The sequence below is a fragment of the Glycine soja genome, chromosome 2 (genome assembly GCF_004193775.1).
Source record: "Glycine soja cultivar W05 chromosome 2, ASM419377v2, whole genome shotgun sequence".
Classification (NCBI taxonomy): Eukaryota; Viridiplantae; Streptophyta; class Magnoliopsida; order Fabales; family Fabaceae; genus Glycine; species Glycine soja.
The window spans coordinates 29578150-29598429 of record NC_041003.1 but is presented as its reverse complement, the minus strand read 5'-3'; the positions used below and the strand labels follow the sequence as shown (position 1 = coordinate 29598429).

Here is a 20280-nt window from a genome sequence, read left to right as displayed (position 1 = left end):
CTAAAAGAGAATTAAAATATAATTTATAAGAACTACAAATACCACTTTCAAACTATAAAAACTAAAAGGTACAAATTATAAAACTATATAGAGCAAATGAATAATTAAACATATTATAAAACATATAACTAAATTTATAAAAAAAAATATTAAAAAAATATTTTTTTAATTATTTAAAATATTTTTATGTATACGAATTGACAATCCGTATAAGTTATATGGATTAACAATCCATATGAAACTTATGAATTATCAATCCGAATGAATCATACGAATTGTTAATCCTAAAATTCATACGGATTACCAATAGGTATGTTTATTACCAATCAGATCAATTCATGGACACAAAAAAAAAAAACTTACCTCCTCTACCCTTGCACTACAACACCCATCACCACGATAACCACGTACGACCACCTCGACCTTGATCAAACCAGTCACAACAAGCAGGATCTCAACCAGAAAGAAAACAGAGTGGTGAATAAAGAAAAAATAAAACCAACAAACGAACAAGAAGAACTTAACAAGAGGAGTAGTGTTGGAAATGTAATAAAATTGTTGGGTGTAAAAGAAATCCCCCAGAGGGCTCTGGAGGCCCAATTGAACGCAGTTCGTTTCAAAAACCAGATCAAAAACCTAAAAAAAAAAACGAAACAAAAAACGAAGCGAGAGATGCTTCTAACTATTTATCTCTCTCTGTAGCTAAAAACGTTCTTTGAGGTCTCACTCACTCTCTCTCTCTCTCCCGAGAGATCGATCAAAAAACAGAAAATCAAAGCCTATCACCGATGCCGCCACCAACGCCCCTGAGCAGCGCCTCCGCCGCGCTCCGGCGGCGGCTGCAGCAGTCCCTGCGGACCCGCGGCGGCGCGGAGTCCGGGCCGAGCCGGTGGACGAGCCCCGGCCACGAGGAGAGGCCGAAGGGGTACCTCTTCAATCGGACCCCTCCGCCCCCGGGCCAGTCCCGCAAGTGGGAGGACTGGGAGCTCCCCTGCTACGTCACCAGCTTCCTCACTATCGTCATCCTCGGCGTCGGCCTCAACGCCAAGCCCGATCTCACCATCGAAACCTGGGCCCACGAAAAAGCCCTCGAGCGCCTCAAGATCGAAAACTCCCTCGCCGCCGCCGCAACCAATAACAACAGCGAGTCGTCGTCCTACGACGAATCGGACTGAGTCGACTCGGATCCGTCCATGTTAGGTTTTGTTAAAGGAAAAACAAAAAAGGTTTCTTCGCTGTAATAAGGGTATACAACTCTTGGAATTTGAACTCCTTGGTTACTCTTATTTTTCTTCTGTGTTTTGAATTTTGAATTGTGATGATGATGATGAGATTGTTGACTCGCTTGATATTGTTGTTATTGACTCTTTCTTGAATGTGGATAAGGCGTTCTGCGTTACATTGGGGTTTTGATTTCCTATTTCTTTTCATATTCGTTTAGGCTTAGAACTTTAGGTGAATGGTGTGTGTTGTTAATTGTTATTGTTATATGAATTTCGTTATGATCGAGGAGGAGGAGGAGCTATTTGAATTGAACCCGGAATTCGTCTCCATTTTTTAGTGTGGATCCGTTTGGTTCTTGATTTGAGTGCTGAAAGTTACATTGGATTATTGGAAATTTTTTAATGTGTGCGTGATTTGGAATTTGTTGATTGATTGTGCCGTGAATCATGAGTTGAAGGTTATGGTAGTGGAAGTGGTTTAGCAGCTAGTAGCATGTGTAAATTGAAAGTTTAGACTCATTCTAGTGTTGCACAATACTGAGAGAACCTTCCATTTTTTTAGTTCAAATTGAAATGCTGTAGGTATGTAATTATTGGCATAGGATATAGATAGATAGATAGATACATCTTGTTGAATAGGTTCAAAAAGAACTTTAAATTGGAGGTTGGCACTGGCACCAATTGGTAGTAGTTTATGCTTTTTGTGTAAAAGGATTTCATTGTTCTTCATAAGGTTTGGGTTTGACTCCACTACCTAGCCATATTTTATAGTACTTTCATGGATTTAGCTTCTCTAAAGTAAGCAAATGTGTGAAATAAGAAAGTAAGAGTCCCAGTGTTGTTAAATGGTGGTGGAATGGCCTGGCAGATATTTTGCCAACCGTCGTAAGGACTTTGTGAAGAGAGGTCTGCTATTGCAGTGCCATAGGCCGCAATGGCTTGCTTATATTACGGAATATTGGTCTTCCACCATATTCTGCAGTCTGCCATTAGTATTCTGCAATCTGCCATTAACTATAAATCAACAGCAGATACACCCTTACTTTCTTTCTCACTTTACACATTTATTCACTTTAGAGGCAATCCTAATTTCTATTTCTTTGCTGATGTTTCAGTCTGGATCTATTGCAATTTGATACTATGAATTAGTTTGTAGATTGCAAAAGTTCACTTATGTGTGAGGGCTAAAACTTTCTACGCCATTCCAGAAAGGGTAATCAGTAATGAAGTTTTAACATTCGCGATTATCCTTTCGGAATGAAATGAAAGGAGGACGCTGGGTGTTTTTATGGGATGCAGGAAGAAATGCCCATATGTGAGTTGTCTTGAATCAGATGGGCTATGGATATGGACCTTCAGGTTATTTATATTATTGTGTTTCATAACACTCAGTCACTGAGCTCATAGTATACTACTATAGTTGAAATGCAGTATACTTTACTCCATGCTTGTTTATGATGATTAACTCTTTAGATGGAGGGAGCAAATTAGTCTCCCGTGTATGGAACCTCATCACTTCATCATCTTTAAAACTTCCATAGGGTAAGTTTGGTACTGGCGATTTTGGCATGTCCTTTGAATGTGATCAATTAGTGGGGTATTGAGGTAGAATAGTGCCTATATCAAAATCTGTCAGTTTTTTAATTGGGTTAATGAATTCATCACCTCATACTAGTTGCCTGATCTAAACTAGTCCCAGCTTTATCAAATATTGCTTTGTTAATTTATAGCTTGATCTGATCACTGAGTGCACCTTCACAAAAAGGTAGGATACATGCAGGTTCAATTTACCAAAAACTTCTTGAGTGTGAAATGTGACAGTAGTTTTTTTTTTTTTTCTTTTCTGATTGGGGAGGGCTTTGTCCATTCCGTAACAACAAATATCCATGTATGATATTCAATTTTCTGATCGGTTGTTTCATTAAGAAAGCTTTTAGTGCATGCTCATGTTAGGTGGAGCTAAGCTGTTATATTTTAATTGAAGTTCATGTGTCATGGCTAAAGGTGATTGAAACTAAACTATTTCAAACTGTGTTATATCGATTAAAAAAATGAAAACTAAACATACTGTTAATCGAATAAATAAGAAAACTGGAGTGTTTTTTTTTATTCGGTTAAGTTCATTTTTGGTTTATATGCTTAAAATTAAACCAAATTGAAGATAATTCTAAACATACTAAATTTATATTAGTTTTTCTATTCCATTCTCAAGTAAATGTTAATATAGAAGTTGTTGCATTGTTTAATTTATTATAAACATATATTTGTAAATTTAGAAAACTCGAGGAAATTTTGACTTGTAATTCAAACCAAGTTCGGATATAAGATTTAATATTTTTAATAATTTTTTAAAATTTTTATTACAAAGTTTTTTTTTTGTAATATTTATTATGTCTTGATCTTTTTATTTAATAAGTGTTGTACTTAGAATATTAACTTAGAAATTTGTTCCTATTCTAGTTAATAAAATTTCATTTATATTGACAAAAAGAATAAAAGAGTTGTTCCTTAAAAAAAAAACAATGCAAAAATTGAAATAATTCATCCAATTCAAATTGTAAAATATCAAATTAGATTGTTTTGTGTGTTATATATATATATATATATATATATATATATATATATATATATATATATATATATATATATATATATATATATATATATATATATATTAGATCCTTGACTGTTGTTTCAAAAGCACTTGCTAGGGGACAAAATGTATTATTGAGAATGAATCTTTTTATACTTTTTTTTTACTTTTGTTATTATTTGTTTAATTATTTGTTATATATTATTTTAGGAAATTCCTTCAAAATTTGTTGAAGTGATTATTTTGTATACACAAAGAAATGAAAGAATAGTAAACCTGCTACCTGAAGATGACTGCATCTATAACTGCAAAATTATAACCGATAGCAGAAGAAATGCAAAGGGATATTTAGGTGCATGATTGATTTTGTGAAGGATAATAGTCTGTACGCTGGGGATATTTTGTAGATTGGAGACCCTTATGTTCTTTATCTAAATATCATTAGGCATTTAGATCGGCATAGGATTAAAAACATTTTTGTGTGTATTTTGATGTTCACAATAAAATCAACAGTATTTCATTCTGTATTGTGTTTTTAACATTTCGGTTGTTTTCTAAAGCAATTACAAAACAATTATTGTATAAAAAAACTGTAAAAAATATACATAACGTTTCTGATATTTTAATTTTAAAATATTTTCAAATTTTCATGATTTTTTTGTTATTTAACTAATATATTACTTCCTTTATCATCTATTTTTTTACCTGATTATTTCTATTTATTTCTTTGTTCTTTATTTATTCAATAATCATCAGTATTTTTTTGGTGATTTATTTTTAAAATGTTAGTCCATAAATATAAATAGTATAACAAAATCATCAGTTATTTTTATTCATGATTTATTCATTTACTAAACAAACAAATTTAATGAATCATATTAAATATACATTAATAATTAGAAATTAACTGAAATAACAATCCAAAACCTAAACAAAAAATAGTACAACAAATTTTACTCTGAATTTGAAGAGTTTTAAAATTTTAATTTGAATCTTTAATCTTCAATTTGAATATCAATTTCGATCATATTAAAAAAAGATATGATATGATATAATCTTGATAAAGTATTTATGATTACACTAATCTTAATCACTCTAATTGTATTAATCATCACTTTATTAGCCATAAATATTATAATGCAAATCACATATAATTATTGCCCTTAATTTGAGTCATCGCCTAATTTTAGTCGTTAAAGATATGTAATTTAAAAATATTTTATCAGCCATGAAGATTTCAAAATATTTTATCAAATATATTAACAATGAACCCTAATTAAAAAAAATCTTATTTGTAATTAATAATTTATATACTTTGGAATTTCGTTTTTCATAACTACATCAAAATTCAAAAAATTGTAATTGGAGATAAATTTGTCTCTAGCAATAAGTTTTTAGCTTTTTAAATAGAAACAAATTTGTCTGGTTTTTAAACAGATTCCAATCTTAAAAAACCAATACAAAAGTATAATAAAAACGATTCTATTTCAAAATACAGTAGCCCTGGACCCTAATTAAATTTGAATTTTTAATTTAAAAATTAATAGTTCATATTAAATTAAATTGTGATAATAAAACATTTATAATTATACATAAAGTATTTCAAAACACAATTGGGGTTTAGCTTTTTAAATATAAACAAATTTGCCTCCATATATTTTTTTTAAATGATGATATTAATCCAAATTTCAAAATATAATATCATGTTAAAAAGATAAAATTTTATAAATACTTTCATGAAATTAGAAATATTACAGCTTAAATTAATAATTTTAAATTTGATTATTTTAATTATTTATAATGATCATAAATGCTTTGTTGAAATTCAAACTTTAAAATTTTTTATGAATGTTTTCAATTATTATGAATTTTAATAAATATTTTATTAAAATTTTAAAATATTATAGTTTTTTAAAATTGAGAATAATTGCATGTAAATTAGTAATTTCATATTAAGTAATTTTAATAATTTGAAAATTGTTATTAACTTTTAAAAGATGTTATAAATGTTTAATTGAAATTGAGGATATTTAAAATCCAATAATTAAATTCATATTTAATACTTTCAGTGTTTCATTTTACAAACTAACTTTCATTGTTTAAAAATGTTTTTCTTGAAAAAATATATATCAAATAATGAACTTGATATCTGAGCAAATTTAACATAAATATTGTACTGACTTTTAATTATCACGTGTTATTAATTATAATTTTTCACTCATCAATTATTATTTTTCTTTTACATTTTTTTATTTATCCGCGTAATTTTATGTTCAATATTTTTGTTAGAAGATTTCTAATTAATGATCTCCATAAAAGTGATTGTAATGGAATAAATTATGAGTTATGTTTGATAAAAATAATTTTATTATTATTTTCATTTGAATTTTGTTATGTAACTTCATTTGTTTACATAAACTCCTTTGACTTCAGGAGAGTTATATTGTCAAAATTAATTTTGTAATTGTATTGAAAATTAATCATATTTAATTATCTTCTATTATTTTTATTAATAAATAAGCTATATATTATGGACACTTGATTTTTTTAAATTTTTTTTGAAAAATATAAAAAATAATAATATTATGTTTAGATGATAGACAGTAAAATAAAAAATAAAAATATTATGTTTACTATAAAAATTAGAAACAATTTTCTATGAAGAAGAATATTTTTTTATCTTTTGGTTCGTCATTTTACTTCTTATTTATGTGAATAAAAATGTAAGTGTTTATATTGATAATTTATTATTTTTCTTTGATAGATATGAAGTTAAATAAAAGTTGGATCCAAATAACAACAACTCCTCCATATGATAAAGGAGTTTAAGAATTTCTTGATTTTGCATTCAATAATTTTGAAAAAGGAAAGTTACTTTGTTGTTCATGTAGAAAATGCAGAAATGATCTTTTTTGAAGTCAAAAAGTTATGTATCAACACTTGATCATAAATGGGATAAAAAGGGGCTATTTTATATTGGAGCATCATGGAGAAGTGATTAATGAGTCTAATGATTTTGATTATGATGATTAAAATAATTGCAATGATGGGTTCGTGATATGTTACATGATCTTGGAAGTGCTATGAATATTGAAAACATCACATGAGCTTAGGAAATAGCTTATACAACTAGCACGAACACTAATAGTGTGAACATAGAAGAAGATAAGTTTTCTAAACTATTTTGTTATTGCAAACAAGAACTATATCCTAGTTGTGAGAACTTCTCTAAGCTATCATTTACTGTTCAACTATTGAATATCAAATGTCTCTTTGACTTGAGTGACAAAGCAACTTACGCCTTGCTTTCTTTGTTGGCAAAAGCATTTCCACATGGAAATAAAGTTCCTATGTCTTACTATGAGGCTCGAAAATTTACTCGTGAACTTGGGCTAGATTATGTTAAAATAGATGCTTGCTTAAATGATTGCATCATTTACCGAGGTGATTATTTGGAATCTACATGTCCAACTTGTACTACTTCTTGTCGAGTTTTGTCACATGATCATTCTTGGAGAAATAATGCAAAAGCATTTGATGACAATAAAGAAAAACAATCCACCTCTAAACCATTGTCTGGGATGATATAATTGAATAATATCAACATGTTGACTAGGTTAGTATTTTTAATTGCTTACCTTGAATTTCAATTGGTTCATTTATAGTGTATATTAATTTATTAGTTGACACTCATTCAAATAAAATTATTTTAACATTATTTTAAATAAATTTTATATTCACTTTTAAATTAACAACAACAAATTAGTTATACTAATTTATAGGTTTAGTTATGTATTAAATTTATTTATTTAAATAAAATTATAAAATTAGCGTAACTATATTTTAACTTGTGAATTACATTATCAAATTTAACTCTTAAATTTTATAATACAAAAAATAATAACTATAAGAAAAAAAATGATATTCATTAAATGAGATTACATGTATAGACCACACAATATTATTTGGCTCAATAGAAAACCAAAATTTAATTTGTTTATTATAGTTATAATTATAATTAATTATATAATAAAAGGTAACACTCTCTAATCAAAATTTGAAATTCTTAAAAATTTTATAATAGTTAGAATTATAAGTAATTATATGATAAAAGATAACTCCAACCAAAATTTTAACTTTTCAAAAATTTATAATAATTACAATTATAATTAATTATATAATAAATAAATTTAAATCTTTTTAGCTTAATAAAATTTTAAACTTACTTATTATACTAACTCTCTAATCATAATATATTGTTAGCGTAATAAAATTTAAACTTACTTGTTCGGTCAAATTTAGTTATATTAATTCAAATTCATTCAAAACTCAATTTTTAAATATTGATTAAAGAATAACACATAAATCAAATTAAAATATAATAATAATAATAATAATAATAATAATAATAATAATAAAATAAAAAGAAAGAAAAATAAGAAGTTAAAAAATATGAAAAAAATTAATAGTGGGTAGTTATAAAGGGTAGAATAAATATAGAAATGTGAACTTATACAAAATGGTATCCCATTTATAAATTTTTATAGATAAAAAAATAATGCAGAATTATTTTAATATTAATTATTTAAATAAAATGAAATTTTGAATAATTAATTTAGTTAGTATTTTATTAGGTGAAAAAGGATCATATTTATACATAAGTTCAGTTAAATTCTAATTTAAAATCTTTAAGGATCGAATATCATTGAACAACTAGGTTTTTTTTATATGTATAATTTTACATCAAATTCTAATATTATTATTTTTTTAAAAATGTTAGGTGAAGTTTGGTAAATATGAAAAAAAAGAAAGAGGGGAGGAAAGATTCATTTGCTTGGGAATTGGAAGAAGAAAAGTATTTTTTTTTAAATTACTTTATTGGAAATGTCTAAAGTTAAAATCTTGAAGGGAAGACAAAAGATAGTATAAAGTCTCGTTTTGATAGAGTGTATCGATATTAGACGTGAGCTTCATGCAACCATGGTTGAAGAAGGTAAAGATACATTCCAACAAGCATGTTACACTATGTCATCTTAGGAAAAAACACGCCTTTTGCCAATTTTTAGTTGATTTAAAGGTTTTTGATGGTTATTCATCCAATATTTCTCGTTGCATAGATGTTAAAGATGAAAAAATATTTGGGATGAAATGTCATGATTCCCATGTGTTTTTACATCATTATCTTCCACTTGCAATAAGTGTGATGTTCTAGGAAAGGAAGTTTGTGAGGCGTTAATTGAATTTAGTTTCTCTTTTAGAGAGTTATGCTCTAAGACATTGAGTTTGTAGAACTTAGACTTGTTACAAAAAACAATAGTTCTAACCTTATCTCCTTTTTTTGACATAATGGTCCATTTGTCCATTCACTTAGTAGATGAGCAATGGCAAGGATTGTTGGTCCAGTGCAACATCGTTGGATGTATCCTATTGAAAGATACATGCGTAGGCTCAAACTAAATCATATGTCAAAAAATAAGGCCCATCGAGAAGGATCTATGTCTGAAGGATATATTGCACAAGAATATTTGCATTTCTATTCTAGGTACTTACATGGAGTTAAGACAAGATTGAATGGACTACGAAGAAATTATGTTTTCACAAGTTGGCAAACCATTGCTCGGGAAAAAGTACATTGAGTTGAGTTTAGTAGAATGCATGCAATCAAGAATTTATGCTCTTCAAAATTGGGATGAACTATCACCATTTATTAAGTAAGTAATTTTATTAAATTATATATTTATATTTATTCTAATGGTATGTAATTCATCATATTTATTATATATGTGCTCAAATGACTAGACTACACAAAGAAGAATTAGAGAAAACAAATTCTCAAAATATGGAACAAAGGCATGAAAAAGAATTTTTGCAGTGGTTTAAAAAATCATGTAAGTATGAATTTATATATGTTCATTATCTATAATCTATAATTTATAGTTTATAATATATAACAATATATAAAGGGGATATCATTTTGTGTAACTACCTTTTGATGTCTATATTTCTATATCTATTCTATTTTACCCTTTATAACTATAATATATAACAATATATAAACGGAGTGCCTTGTTCCCTCTAGTTATAATAATAATATTATTATTTATTGTTGTTATTAATTATTATTATATAATTTAAGAATATGATCACTTATATAATCTTTTTCAACAGAATGCAACACTTTTGAAAATGCATGGGAGAGAAAGTATGAATGAATCATTGTTTAACTTAGCTTGTGGATCTGATACGTGTTTTCTGATACACAAGTTAATCTTATAAATGATTGGAGGTTTAATATAAAAGATCATGATATGCATTTGAAATCACGAAATAATGGAGTTTTAGTTTGTGATGAAAATGCAGTTAATTTAGATTACTTTGGTGTCTTAAGAGATTATTGAATTCAGTTGCTCTGGTGGAAGCAATGTTGTTTTTTTTAAATGTGATTGGTGGGATGTGTCCTCCAAAAAAAGATATTGGATAGACAAATATAGATTCTTTCTTATTAATAGTAATCATAAACTGAAGACTAATGAGCCATATGTCTTGGCCATTCAAGCTCAACAAGTATATTATGTTAAAGATACCAAAGATCCTAATTGGTTAGTTGTTGTGAAAACAAAGCCTCTAGACATGTGTCTAAGAAAGCTACGCCTGAGGCTTGTCAAGAAATGTCAAGAAAATGATGATATTGGCTCGATCCCCTTTACATCTAATGCCTAGATAATGCTCGAGGATTGTCTTTGGATAAGAATAATTTTGTTCGACCGTGAAGAAGAAGAAGAAAGTGATGAAGAAATTATTGATTTAGCAAAAGATGACAAAAGTGATTATATTGACGGTGCTTAGTAGTATTGTTATATATTATTTTTTGTACACCAAACTTTATTATTACTTACTTTTAGTATTTTTTTAATCATGTATTATGTTTGTTACTTGCTATAATAACTACTATTGTGAAGGTCATACTTTCGTTTTTTGACATTTATTTTAAATAAAAAATTATAAAAATAAAATCGAACTTAAAATTTTAATTTATATTTTTAGTTTGCTAGAAATAATAGATGGAAAATTTAATTTAATAGGCTAATATTAAAAGGTAGGTATTATTTTAACTACCTTCAAATCCACCACATGATGGAAGTTGATTGCCCAAATTTTTTTGTTAGTGGTCTATTGACATTCAATCAAAAAATAATATTTTATTCTAATAATATTTTAAGGTTACTAAAAAATTAATATATGTGCTTTAAAACTTCAATAAATAATTTAAATTTATTTTACAGCAAAAATTTAAAGGTTAGTAATAATTAATATAGAGAAAACTAATGAAGTTTGAATAAATTATGTGATATCCAATATATAATTGAAAGATTTTAATATTTTAATTTTTTTACATATCATAGATATCTTTAATTACTTATCTAAAATCTTAACACATCGAGTATTTTACTATATTGATAGATATTTACCTTCATGACTAATAATTAATTTTAAAATTTACATTTACAAGATAACTAATATTTCATTGATTATATTTTATTATTTTATATTTGCATCATTATATTTTTATTTACTTTTATTATTTATATGCTCTAGTTTATATTTCCTTATTTATGTTTTATTATTTATAAATAATAAAACATAAATAAATAAGATTATATAACTAAAAAATATAAATAATAAATACTAATAATGCAATATTAATAATACAATATGTATATTTGTAACATAAATAGAATGTAAATAAATCAGTTGTTACTTAATTTACAAGAAACAAAGATGACTTGGTGGTTTTGTTTGCTTCTTATAGTGAGATGTTAGTTTAACTCTTCTTTTTTCTTTAAATTTTCAATGATAAATTATTTATCAATTACTTATTATCTCATAACTGTTCTAACTTTTTAATGATGAATAATTTGTCAATTGTAATTGAAAACAAATAGACTAATGAAATATAATATTTATGACAAACTCATTTTTTTTCTTTTTTTCACGAATACCTTAATAATGTTGACTACTTGATTAAAATGTGCATTACTGGAAATTTTAAAATATGAAAATAAAATATGTAGATATTAGTGACAAGTCTTTTGTGACAAATATTTTTTTTTTGTCATTAATAATAAAATTATAGTGACAAATTCTTTTGTATCACTATTGTAAATAACATAAGTGACAAAATAAAATTTAGTCATAGATGATATATTATTAGTGACAACTTTAATTTTCGTCACAAATTTTTAGTCACTAAAAATCACAATTCTTCACGTGAAATCAAACAAAAGATATTGGCGTAAAGCATCAACATGATTCCAAATTAATGTTCAAGCAATTAACGTTGGAAAGGGAAAATTGCTTTCTAACATTGGATTCACAAGTCACTCCAAAAAACACTTGGTGTAGGTGAAGTAGTTAACCAAGAAACTAAATTGAAAACAATAAAAGGGATAAACGGTAAAGAGATTAAAAAAGAACCAGAAATAAGAAAAGGCTAGTAAATTGTGAACAAATAATAATTAGAAATAAGATAAATTGATTTGAATTTGAGTTGAAGGTCATTTTTCAGTTACAATTTTGAATATTTATAAACTAACATATCGTTCTGCATAAATTGAGATCTTATCACTAAAAAACGGTTTCGCCCACTATTCTTCCTTACTCCTAATGTCTAGGAATCATATATTCGCCAATAGCTCCACTCAGCTTTGATCTTTTCTTAATCAATTTGACTTCTGCCAATCTAAAGACTCAATACTTACCTTCAAATTGGCTTCAACATCGATACATCCTATGTTTTCACAACCAATCATTTTTTCAAAAGGCCTCATTATCTATTAATTGTATTTAACTTTCGTTAAGTTACCAAATTTCTAAACTCGTTTACCAACAATTTGTTAATTAAGTTTTCTTTTTTAAAAAAAAGTTAAAAATGTTATATTTCAAGTTATTCAAAAAGCTTTAGTCTATAAAAGATTTTTTTTCTTGAAAAATCAAAATTACTTGATGCTCGTCTAGAACACCCAAAAACCATGTACCTTACACTTTTCTGTCTTTGCACTCGAGGGCCAATCTCGGTCTAGCCCAAGAAAACCTTTAATTTGCACGCCTCCGTTACCTTTTGGGAGACCTTCGTCGCATAGAAACTGTCTACTTGAGATTGTCCCTTAGTCCGTTGATGTGCCATCATTTTCTTCTATTTTCTAAACCCTTTTTGCACCATTTTAATTACTGATTGATCTTAATTGTCAATTAATTAGGCAATTTTATTATTTGGGCCCATTTAGCTAATTTGATGTTTTTAATCTAATTTCAGGAATTAATGAAACATTGGGCTTAATCCGGATTTTGGTTGTGGACTTGAAGAGGGCAAATAAAACAACGCTTACCTTAGTTAATTTCTAATTAGGAAATTTCGCAATTTTATTTTATGTTGTTAAGTGTTTATTTCGTTTTGGGCCAGAGTATTGTAACAGGGCCCAATGACTTTGAGTGACTCTTTTTAAATAGTAGCCTTGAGATTCGTGCAAGGCATTCTGTTATGCTATTCATTATTCAGAGCTTTTATTTTAGGATTTTACGTTTTCTGCTTTGATGCTACTGTTCACGTAATGCAATTTTACGTTTTCTGCTTCTAATTACAATTTCGTTCTTGCTTCTTCTTCTACTTTCATTTTACGTTTCTGTTCATTTACGTTTCTACTCAGTTACGTTTCTGCTTCATGTTTCATTTGCGTTTTCTGTTTGAATCCATGGAAGGCTAGATTTTCTGGTGTTGTTTCCTTTTGAGGACGAAGCCCAACTCTCTTTGAGGTTTCGCTTGTAATGTGGTTTCCTGGCAGTTTTCCCTTCACCAGTTATCCCAAATTCGTGAATATTAATCAGTGCACGCTTCGTGTTCGATTAATTGCCTCTGAGCCTAACTTGCGTTCATGCTTAATGGACGAAGGGCTAACTGGTGTATGTGGTGCCTAATCACGTATTGAAAACCCTAAGTTGATTTTCGCTTAGTAAATTGAAATAGGGTTGGATTAAGTGGTTGACTGTTAGGGACGAATTCTCCATAACCCAGGATAAGAGAATGGCTTCTGACTTAGAGGAGACAACCCGTTTTTAACATTAGTAGTTTCGTATTCCAGTTTACTTGTTCTGCTCTTTAATCACAAAACAAACAAACCCCCCCCCCCCCAATCGTTACTGTTACTGCAAGTATATTATGAGCATTTGGTTTGTCACTGCTCGTTGGGAAACGACCTAGGATCACTTCCTAGTTACTGCATTTTCATGTTTATTTGATTCGGGTACGGCTTCGATCACCCGTAGGTCCTGGCATAGATTAAAATTCTAACTCTTCAACAGTGGTATATCACTTATGGCTGTAGCCCCCAAAAGGAGGCCTTCTTTGCCCTCCACCTAAGCAAAAAAGCCAAACCCAAGAAATAGTATCTACAACTCAATAAGATATTCTTTCTTAAAATCTGAATCGACTAAAACTAGAAATAACAAGCAAGGGACTTCAACACGACTTTAGTGTTCACCAGGTAGTGTCTTGATGATATCCAAATCACCAGGATCTATAATACTAAGGCAGCAACACTCTGTAATATTTGCCACATGCAGTGACTAAATTCACATTGTTTCTCATTGTAATGATGAACTCCAACCTTTACCAACATAGCATAGTATTGGGGGAAGTTGTTAGCAATGATAATCAATTTTCCTTTGGAGCTCCAAAGAGATTTGAGAACGGTGTTATAATCGAGGGTGTACTTGTGAAGTGGAGAAACCCTAGACGGAAGAGGCAACCGTCGATGACCTATAGAATTTGGTCACTATCACTAGAGTTTAAATTATTATGGTATTGATATAAAGTATTTATTATTTTTATTTCAAGAATGTTATTTGTTTTTTGTTAAATGTGTGTGGACAAAGCTCATCATTATAATCAATTAACTATGATTATTAGTTTAGTTTTGTTATTGTTAAATTATTTTTTATTGCAATTCTTTTGAGTGTTAATATATTTAAAATGTTAAATTAATTGACTCGTGTAGGGATAGCTCGGCCAGCCTATTCAAAAGTATGCTTAGTTTTATTTAACAAATATTATTGTAAAATATATTTTGATTTTTCCGTTAGATCAAACTTTTAAAAATGTCAAATTAGATCTTAAAACAAGAACTATATAAAATAAATAGGTTAGGCTCAAACCTTTAATTTGAGAAGTAGACTATATAAATAAAGACTTACTTAGTACTGTTCATTTCCACCTTTACTAGCAATGTATGGTTTTCATCTCTTGATTAATTTTTTACTTAATTTTAATTTCTTAAAAAAATTCATTCATTGTGATTAAGTCTTCAAATTAGTTTTTGTGAATGTAATTTTCAAATTCTCGTTTGATACTCAAATTGTTTATAAACTGAACTCATTAAGAGTGTGCTTATTTTGATTTTAGTCCAACAAATTTTTAAAGAATCGATGTTGAAAAAGAGTAAGGTTAAAACATAATTTTTATTTGGGAATGTAATTTTAAAAGTGAGTTTAGAAGAATTCCTTTTATTTGAATAGTAATGTATAATTGTTTCTTGAAGATTGAATATAGGTATGTTTTATGGCTACATATATAATGAACTCTTATAAACAGAAAAGCCAAAACTTTTATATTTTTAAAAAATAATTTTATGCATCGCAAAACTAATTATGAAAATCTAAAACTATTGTATAAAAAAATTCAATTCTCTCAATTGATTTTTGTTCCCGAATAGATTACGAATACCCAAATATAACAACCCAAATAGATTATAAATTGTTGAAGAAATTCCAGCGACACCCTTAAGCTTTTATTAAATTACACATAATCTCACTTTTTTTTCTTACACTAACTCTTCAAGTTCAAAAACATGGTATTAATACCTCCTTATATGTGTGAAAACATTATACTTACATTCCCTCAACATCTCACCCAAATCATACACCAACATCTCATACAAGAAAGGTGAATGTAAGAGTTAAAAAAGTAATGGATACTTATATAATTATACAAAACTTTAGGGAGTATTATTGTAATTTATTCTAAATAATTTTATACTATCCTCACTCAAGTCATTTAGTAAAGCATATTTTCTCCAAAAATGTTCAAATTATTTCCTATCCCAGTTGCATCATAAGCCTCATATTGTTTGAGTAGAAAGTAAGGATTTTAGATATTTTGAATATATAGAAACTAATACAGATTTGATAGTAACAATTAAAATTAAAAAATCATTTTTAAAAAAAGGAGACCAAAATTTCATATTATCCATAATTGAAAGATAAAAAATGTATTAAACCTTAACTTCATCTATTTAAAATAAAATAAGATTTCAATGATTAAAACAAAAAAATGAGAAATTTTCTTTTTAATTTATTTGTGAGTGAAAATTGTGGATAAAAAGAAATAAATATATGTATAAAAATATTTTACTTCTATGCAGAGAAATGGTCAAAGACAAATCAATAATAAAAATAATAGATTTTTTAAAATGAATTTCACAAAAGAAAGTGAAAAAAAATAGAAACATCCCTCCTATAAAGAGAATATATTTTTGTAATGTCCACACAATTTTTTTCCTTGCTAATTTCTATCGTGTAGTATCAAATAAGTGTAATGACAATTTTCTAATCAATCTGACCATTTCTATCATTATTTTTCTTATTTTTACCTAAACAAACATAGCATTAGTTTATTCAACCAAAAAAATTGGCAGATTATGCTCACTGCCTATATTTTACCATATGACAATATTTTTTTATGATAAAGATTCAAGTTTATTCAAATCACAGCCAATACATTTCCCTCTTCTTTGTAAAATTGTATTATCATTTATCAATGATTGGGCCATTTCTTCCGACAAATCTGGCTCATCTGAAGCAATAGCTGGCGTGGACAGTGCGAAAATTTAATTTTCAAATTAGAAATCTGACAGTAACACCAAATTGAATTTCAATAATTCAATTCCCTCCCAAACCAAAAATCTCTAAGCCACATGAGGAATCTCAATCTCTTCAACCAATATTTATCATTGAACATCAACAGCTGAAAGTTGAAAATTCAATTCCCTGCCAAACCAAAAAATTCTAAGCAACATAAAGAATCTCAATCTCTTTAAAGAGTATCTAACAATGAGCATCAACAGCTGAAAAAGTTGAAAACAACACACCGGAAACCCGTTTCGCACTGAGACTCAACAATTTTGTCAATTCCCAGAAAGAAAAGCACTAATCTAAAATGCCATTTTCACTTAACCAATTAATCAAGCACCATTGCCCCCATCAATCTCACACATTTGGCTACAAGATGCCACTGCCCTTGCTTTGAAACCATCTTGCAATGTTGGACTCAAATGAATTCTAATCACAAGAATATAAATAATTAATCAAAATGAATGAACTTTTCCAATCAAAACTTGATTACCCAATTTACACCAAACCAAACCAAGCTTAGATTTCAGTTGTATCATCTGCACTAACATCTACTGCTAACATTTAGATTTCAGTTGTGACAACAATCGACACCAATTTGATTCCCATTTCGTCCCATCTACAAAAAAATCTCAAATTTGCTTATTTTCATGATCTTTCCATTCATTGCTTCAAAACTGAATACAAGAACAAGCCTTAACGAACCAACCTATATCATAATATATATAAACTACACAAAAATTTCGCAGCAACAAAACTGAAACTAAAAACTGAGAGAAAAACGCAAATCTACAACCCCCAAAAAAATTATAGACAATATACTCAAAAAACAATGACAGTGCAAACTGATTGCATTTCATTTCGACGGATTTAAATTCAAGAACTACCAGCAGCCGCTCCCATCAACGCTTTCTTCAACTTCTCGCTCGCTTCAGCCTCCGTCGATTTCCCGGGAAAATTACCATAATCCGACGTCGTTTTCTTCTCATTCTTTCTCAAATTAGGGCTTTTGCCCATAACCGAACTTGAGGTTCGAACGCCGACGATTTCTCGCCGGAGATCCTCCACGGCGTTCCTCAGCAACCCGTTCTCCGCCTGCAGAACCTCCATCTGCCGCTTCACCGCAAAACACGCCTCCGCCACGTCAGCGCTCGCCGGAACCCTAGACTTCTCTCCGGCGCTAACCTTCTCCTTCGAAACGCCGCACTCCATCATGTGTTCCACGCCGATCTTATCCATCACGAGAAACGGAATTTTCTGAAACGCGTTGTTCCCCTTGAACTCCGACGGAACCCTAACTCCCCACCGGAACTTTACGGCGGCGCGTCCCCGCACCGGCAGCGTCGTCCGAGCCGCCACCTCCACGCCGGAGAACATCCCAGCGACGGCGCCGGAGGCACCGTCGCCGAGAATCGAAACCTTCGCCGATTCCATCAACGGCGTTTCAACGGTTCCGTTCTCAAGTTCAACGGCGTCGTTTTGTGTGTTCAGAGACCCAAACCCTTTCCCATCAAAAATCGAAGACTGCGTCTTCTTGAAAGTGAAGTCGCCGAAGCGGGGTTTGAAATGAAGCATGAACAACGGGGAACCGGTTCTACCGGGAACACTGAACTCACAGCTCATGAGCATGGAGCTCTTAAGAGGGGAACCGAAGGGTCCAGTTCCCGTTTTCACTATTAAGGAAAAGGGGTTCTTGGAGTCGTTGGGGCGATACGCGACTTTGAGAGAAGGACCCGATTCGAAGAAGGTGCAAAGGTTGAGTGTGAGTTCTTTGGATTCGCCAGCGACTATGCCGGATTGGAAGGGCTTGCCGAGGATGCTCAGTGGGACTTTTGCACGGAAGAGGGGTTTCTTGTGTTCTTCTCGGAACTTCAAAGAGGCTTTCATTGTGGATTTTGTGAATTGGGAACCCTAGGTTTTGGTTTTGGGATTCGGATTATGAATGGTTCTATAGAGGGACAGTGGATGAATGTCTGAAGAGATTGGGGGAAAATTTGGGATACTTGGCGGAGATTCTGCCAAAATACTGTTGGTGGGGGTTTGTAAATTGTAAAAATTTACACCACTGTTGTGTAGTTGGACTCACTGTTGGAGAGAGAAAAGAAGAAAAGTGGGAAATTATATTGGCCTAACCCATTGCTAATGGTTCCTATTCACGTGCTTGAATTTTTTTTTTCTTGAAAATATTCTCATGAATGATTTTCTTGTATAATTATATATAAAATTTATAACAAAAATATATTTTTGTTATAGTTTATGAAGATACAAACAAAATATAAAACGGAAACATGACATGTGTTTATTTTAGTTTTTATATTTTTTATGCATCTCTTATTACAATGAAAACATAGTTTCGTTATAAATTTTGTATCACACACTCATATTATAACAGAAATATATTTTTATTGTTGTATAAAGAGTGCTTACAAAATACTCAACCAATACATATCTTTGCATACCAAGTCTAAAAGTAAAAAATATGTTTATGTTTTAGATTTTGTACATGAAAACATATTTTTGTTCAATATTTTTTTTTTGCTTGGAAAAACATAATAAAATTATGATTTTATGTGTCCCCAATACAACGGAATTGCAATTTCATGTGTCACCAACACAACATAATTGTAATTCCATTACAATCAAAAGCTGGGGAGGTGGGGGAAAATTAGAGAGGTGCAATGATGTCTTTTCATCCCATTTTCAAAAATTGGTAGGGGTCATTAGCAATAGGGTAGGGACAAATATAAATTTCCAAGAAGATACTATCGAGATTGTGAGGGTATAGGGAGGGAATTGTTAGGGGCACCCAACAATTTTTCAAAAACCCGAAAATGCCCCTGAACATTTTTCTTTTATAAAAAGCTGTTTTTTTTTTTTATTTCATGGTTGCTTTCTTCGTTTTCTCCATGGTGGTGCTTGTGCTGTGTGATATTTGTCCGTGCTGGTTGTGCTTCTGCTCTGCTTTGGTGTGATATTTGTCAACTAAGGTACATAGTTTTTCTGTGTTTGATTGTTTATTTTGGGTAGTAGAATGGTGTAAGCGTTTCAGATTCGACGCAAGAAATTTTCTTCCGCCAATGACATTACTACTGCGGAAGAAAAAAACTTCATCCGTGGAGTCTCGTGAAAGACATTTTCCGCGAGATTCCACAGAAGAAGTATTCTTCCGCAGTTGTAATGTCAACTGCGAAAGACAGCTTCTTCCGTGGAATCTCTCGGAAAATGTCTTCCGTGAGACTCCATGGATGAAGGTTTCTTCCGCTGTTGATATTACAACTGTGGAAGAATACTTCTTCCGTGAGTGCTCACGGATGATGTCTTCCGCAAGACTCCACGGAAGAAGGTTTCTTCCGCTGTTGACATTACAACTGCGGAATACTGCTTCTTCCGTGGAGTCTTGCGGAAGACATTTTCCGTGAGACTCCACGGAAGAAGTATTCTTCCGCAGTTGTAATGTCAACTACGGAAGAAACCTTCTTCCGTGGAGTAATTTGTTTTATGATT

At 29.9% G+C, this 20280-nt stretch overlaps 2 protein-coding genes across 2 annotated transcripts; one reads left to right on the top strand and one right to left on the bottom strand.

The window, feature by feature from the left end:
• Window positions 1–695: 695 nt before the first annotated feature.
• LOC114392274 lies at window positions 696–1399 on the top strand. Its single transcript, XM_028353343.1, has one exon. The coding sequence runs from the start codon at window positions 789–791 to the stop codon at window positions 1173–1175; it is 387 nt and encodes a 128-aa protein (XP_028209144.1). The 5' UTR covers window positions 696–788; the 3' UTR covers window positions 1176–1399.
• A 15952-nt stretch (window positions 1400–17351) lies between these two features.
• LOC114392267 lies at window positions 17352–18887 on the bottom strand. The gene has a single exon (XM_028353330.1). The coding sequence runs from the start codon at window positions 18661–18663 to the stop codon at window positions 17653–17655; it is 1011 nt and encodes a 336-aa protein (XP_028209131.1). The 5' UTR covers window positions 18664–18887; the 3' UTR covers window positions 17352–17652.
• Window positions 18888–20280: the final 1393 nt, after the last annotated feature.

Excerpts from the sequence above, each read along its gene's own strand:
- LOC114392274 (XM_028353343.1), top strand. The coding sequence starts at position 789 with ATGCCGCCACCAACGCCCCTGAGCAGCGCCTCCGCCGCGCTCCGGCGG.
- LOC114392267 (XM_028353330.1), bottom strand. The coding sequence starts at position 18,663 with ATGAAAGCCTCTTTGAAGTTCCGAGAAGAACACAAGAAACCCCTCTTC.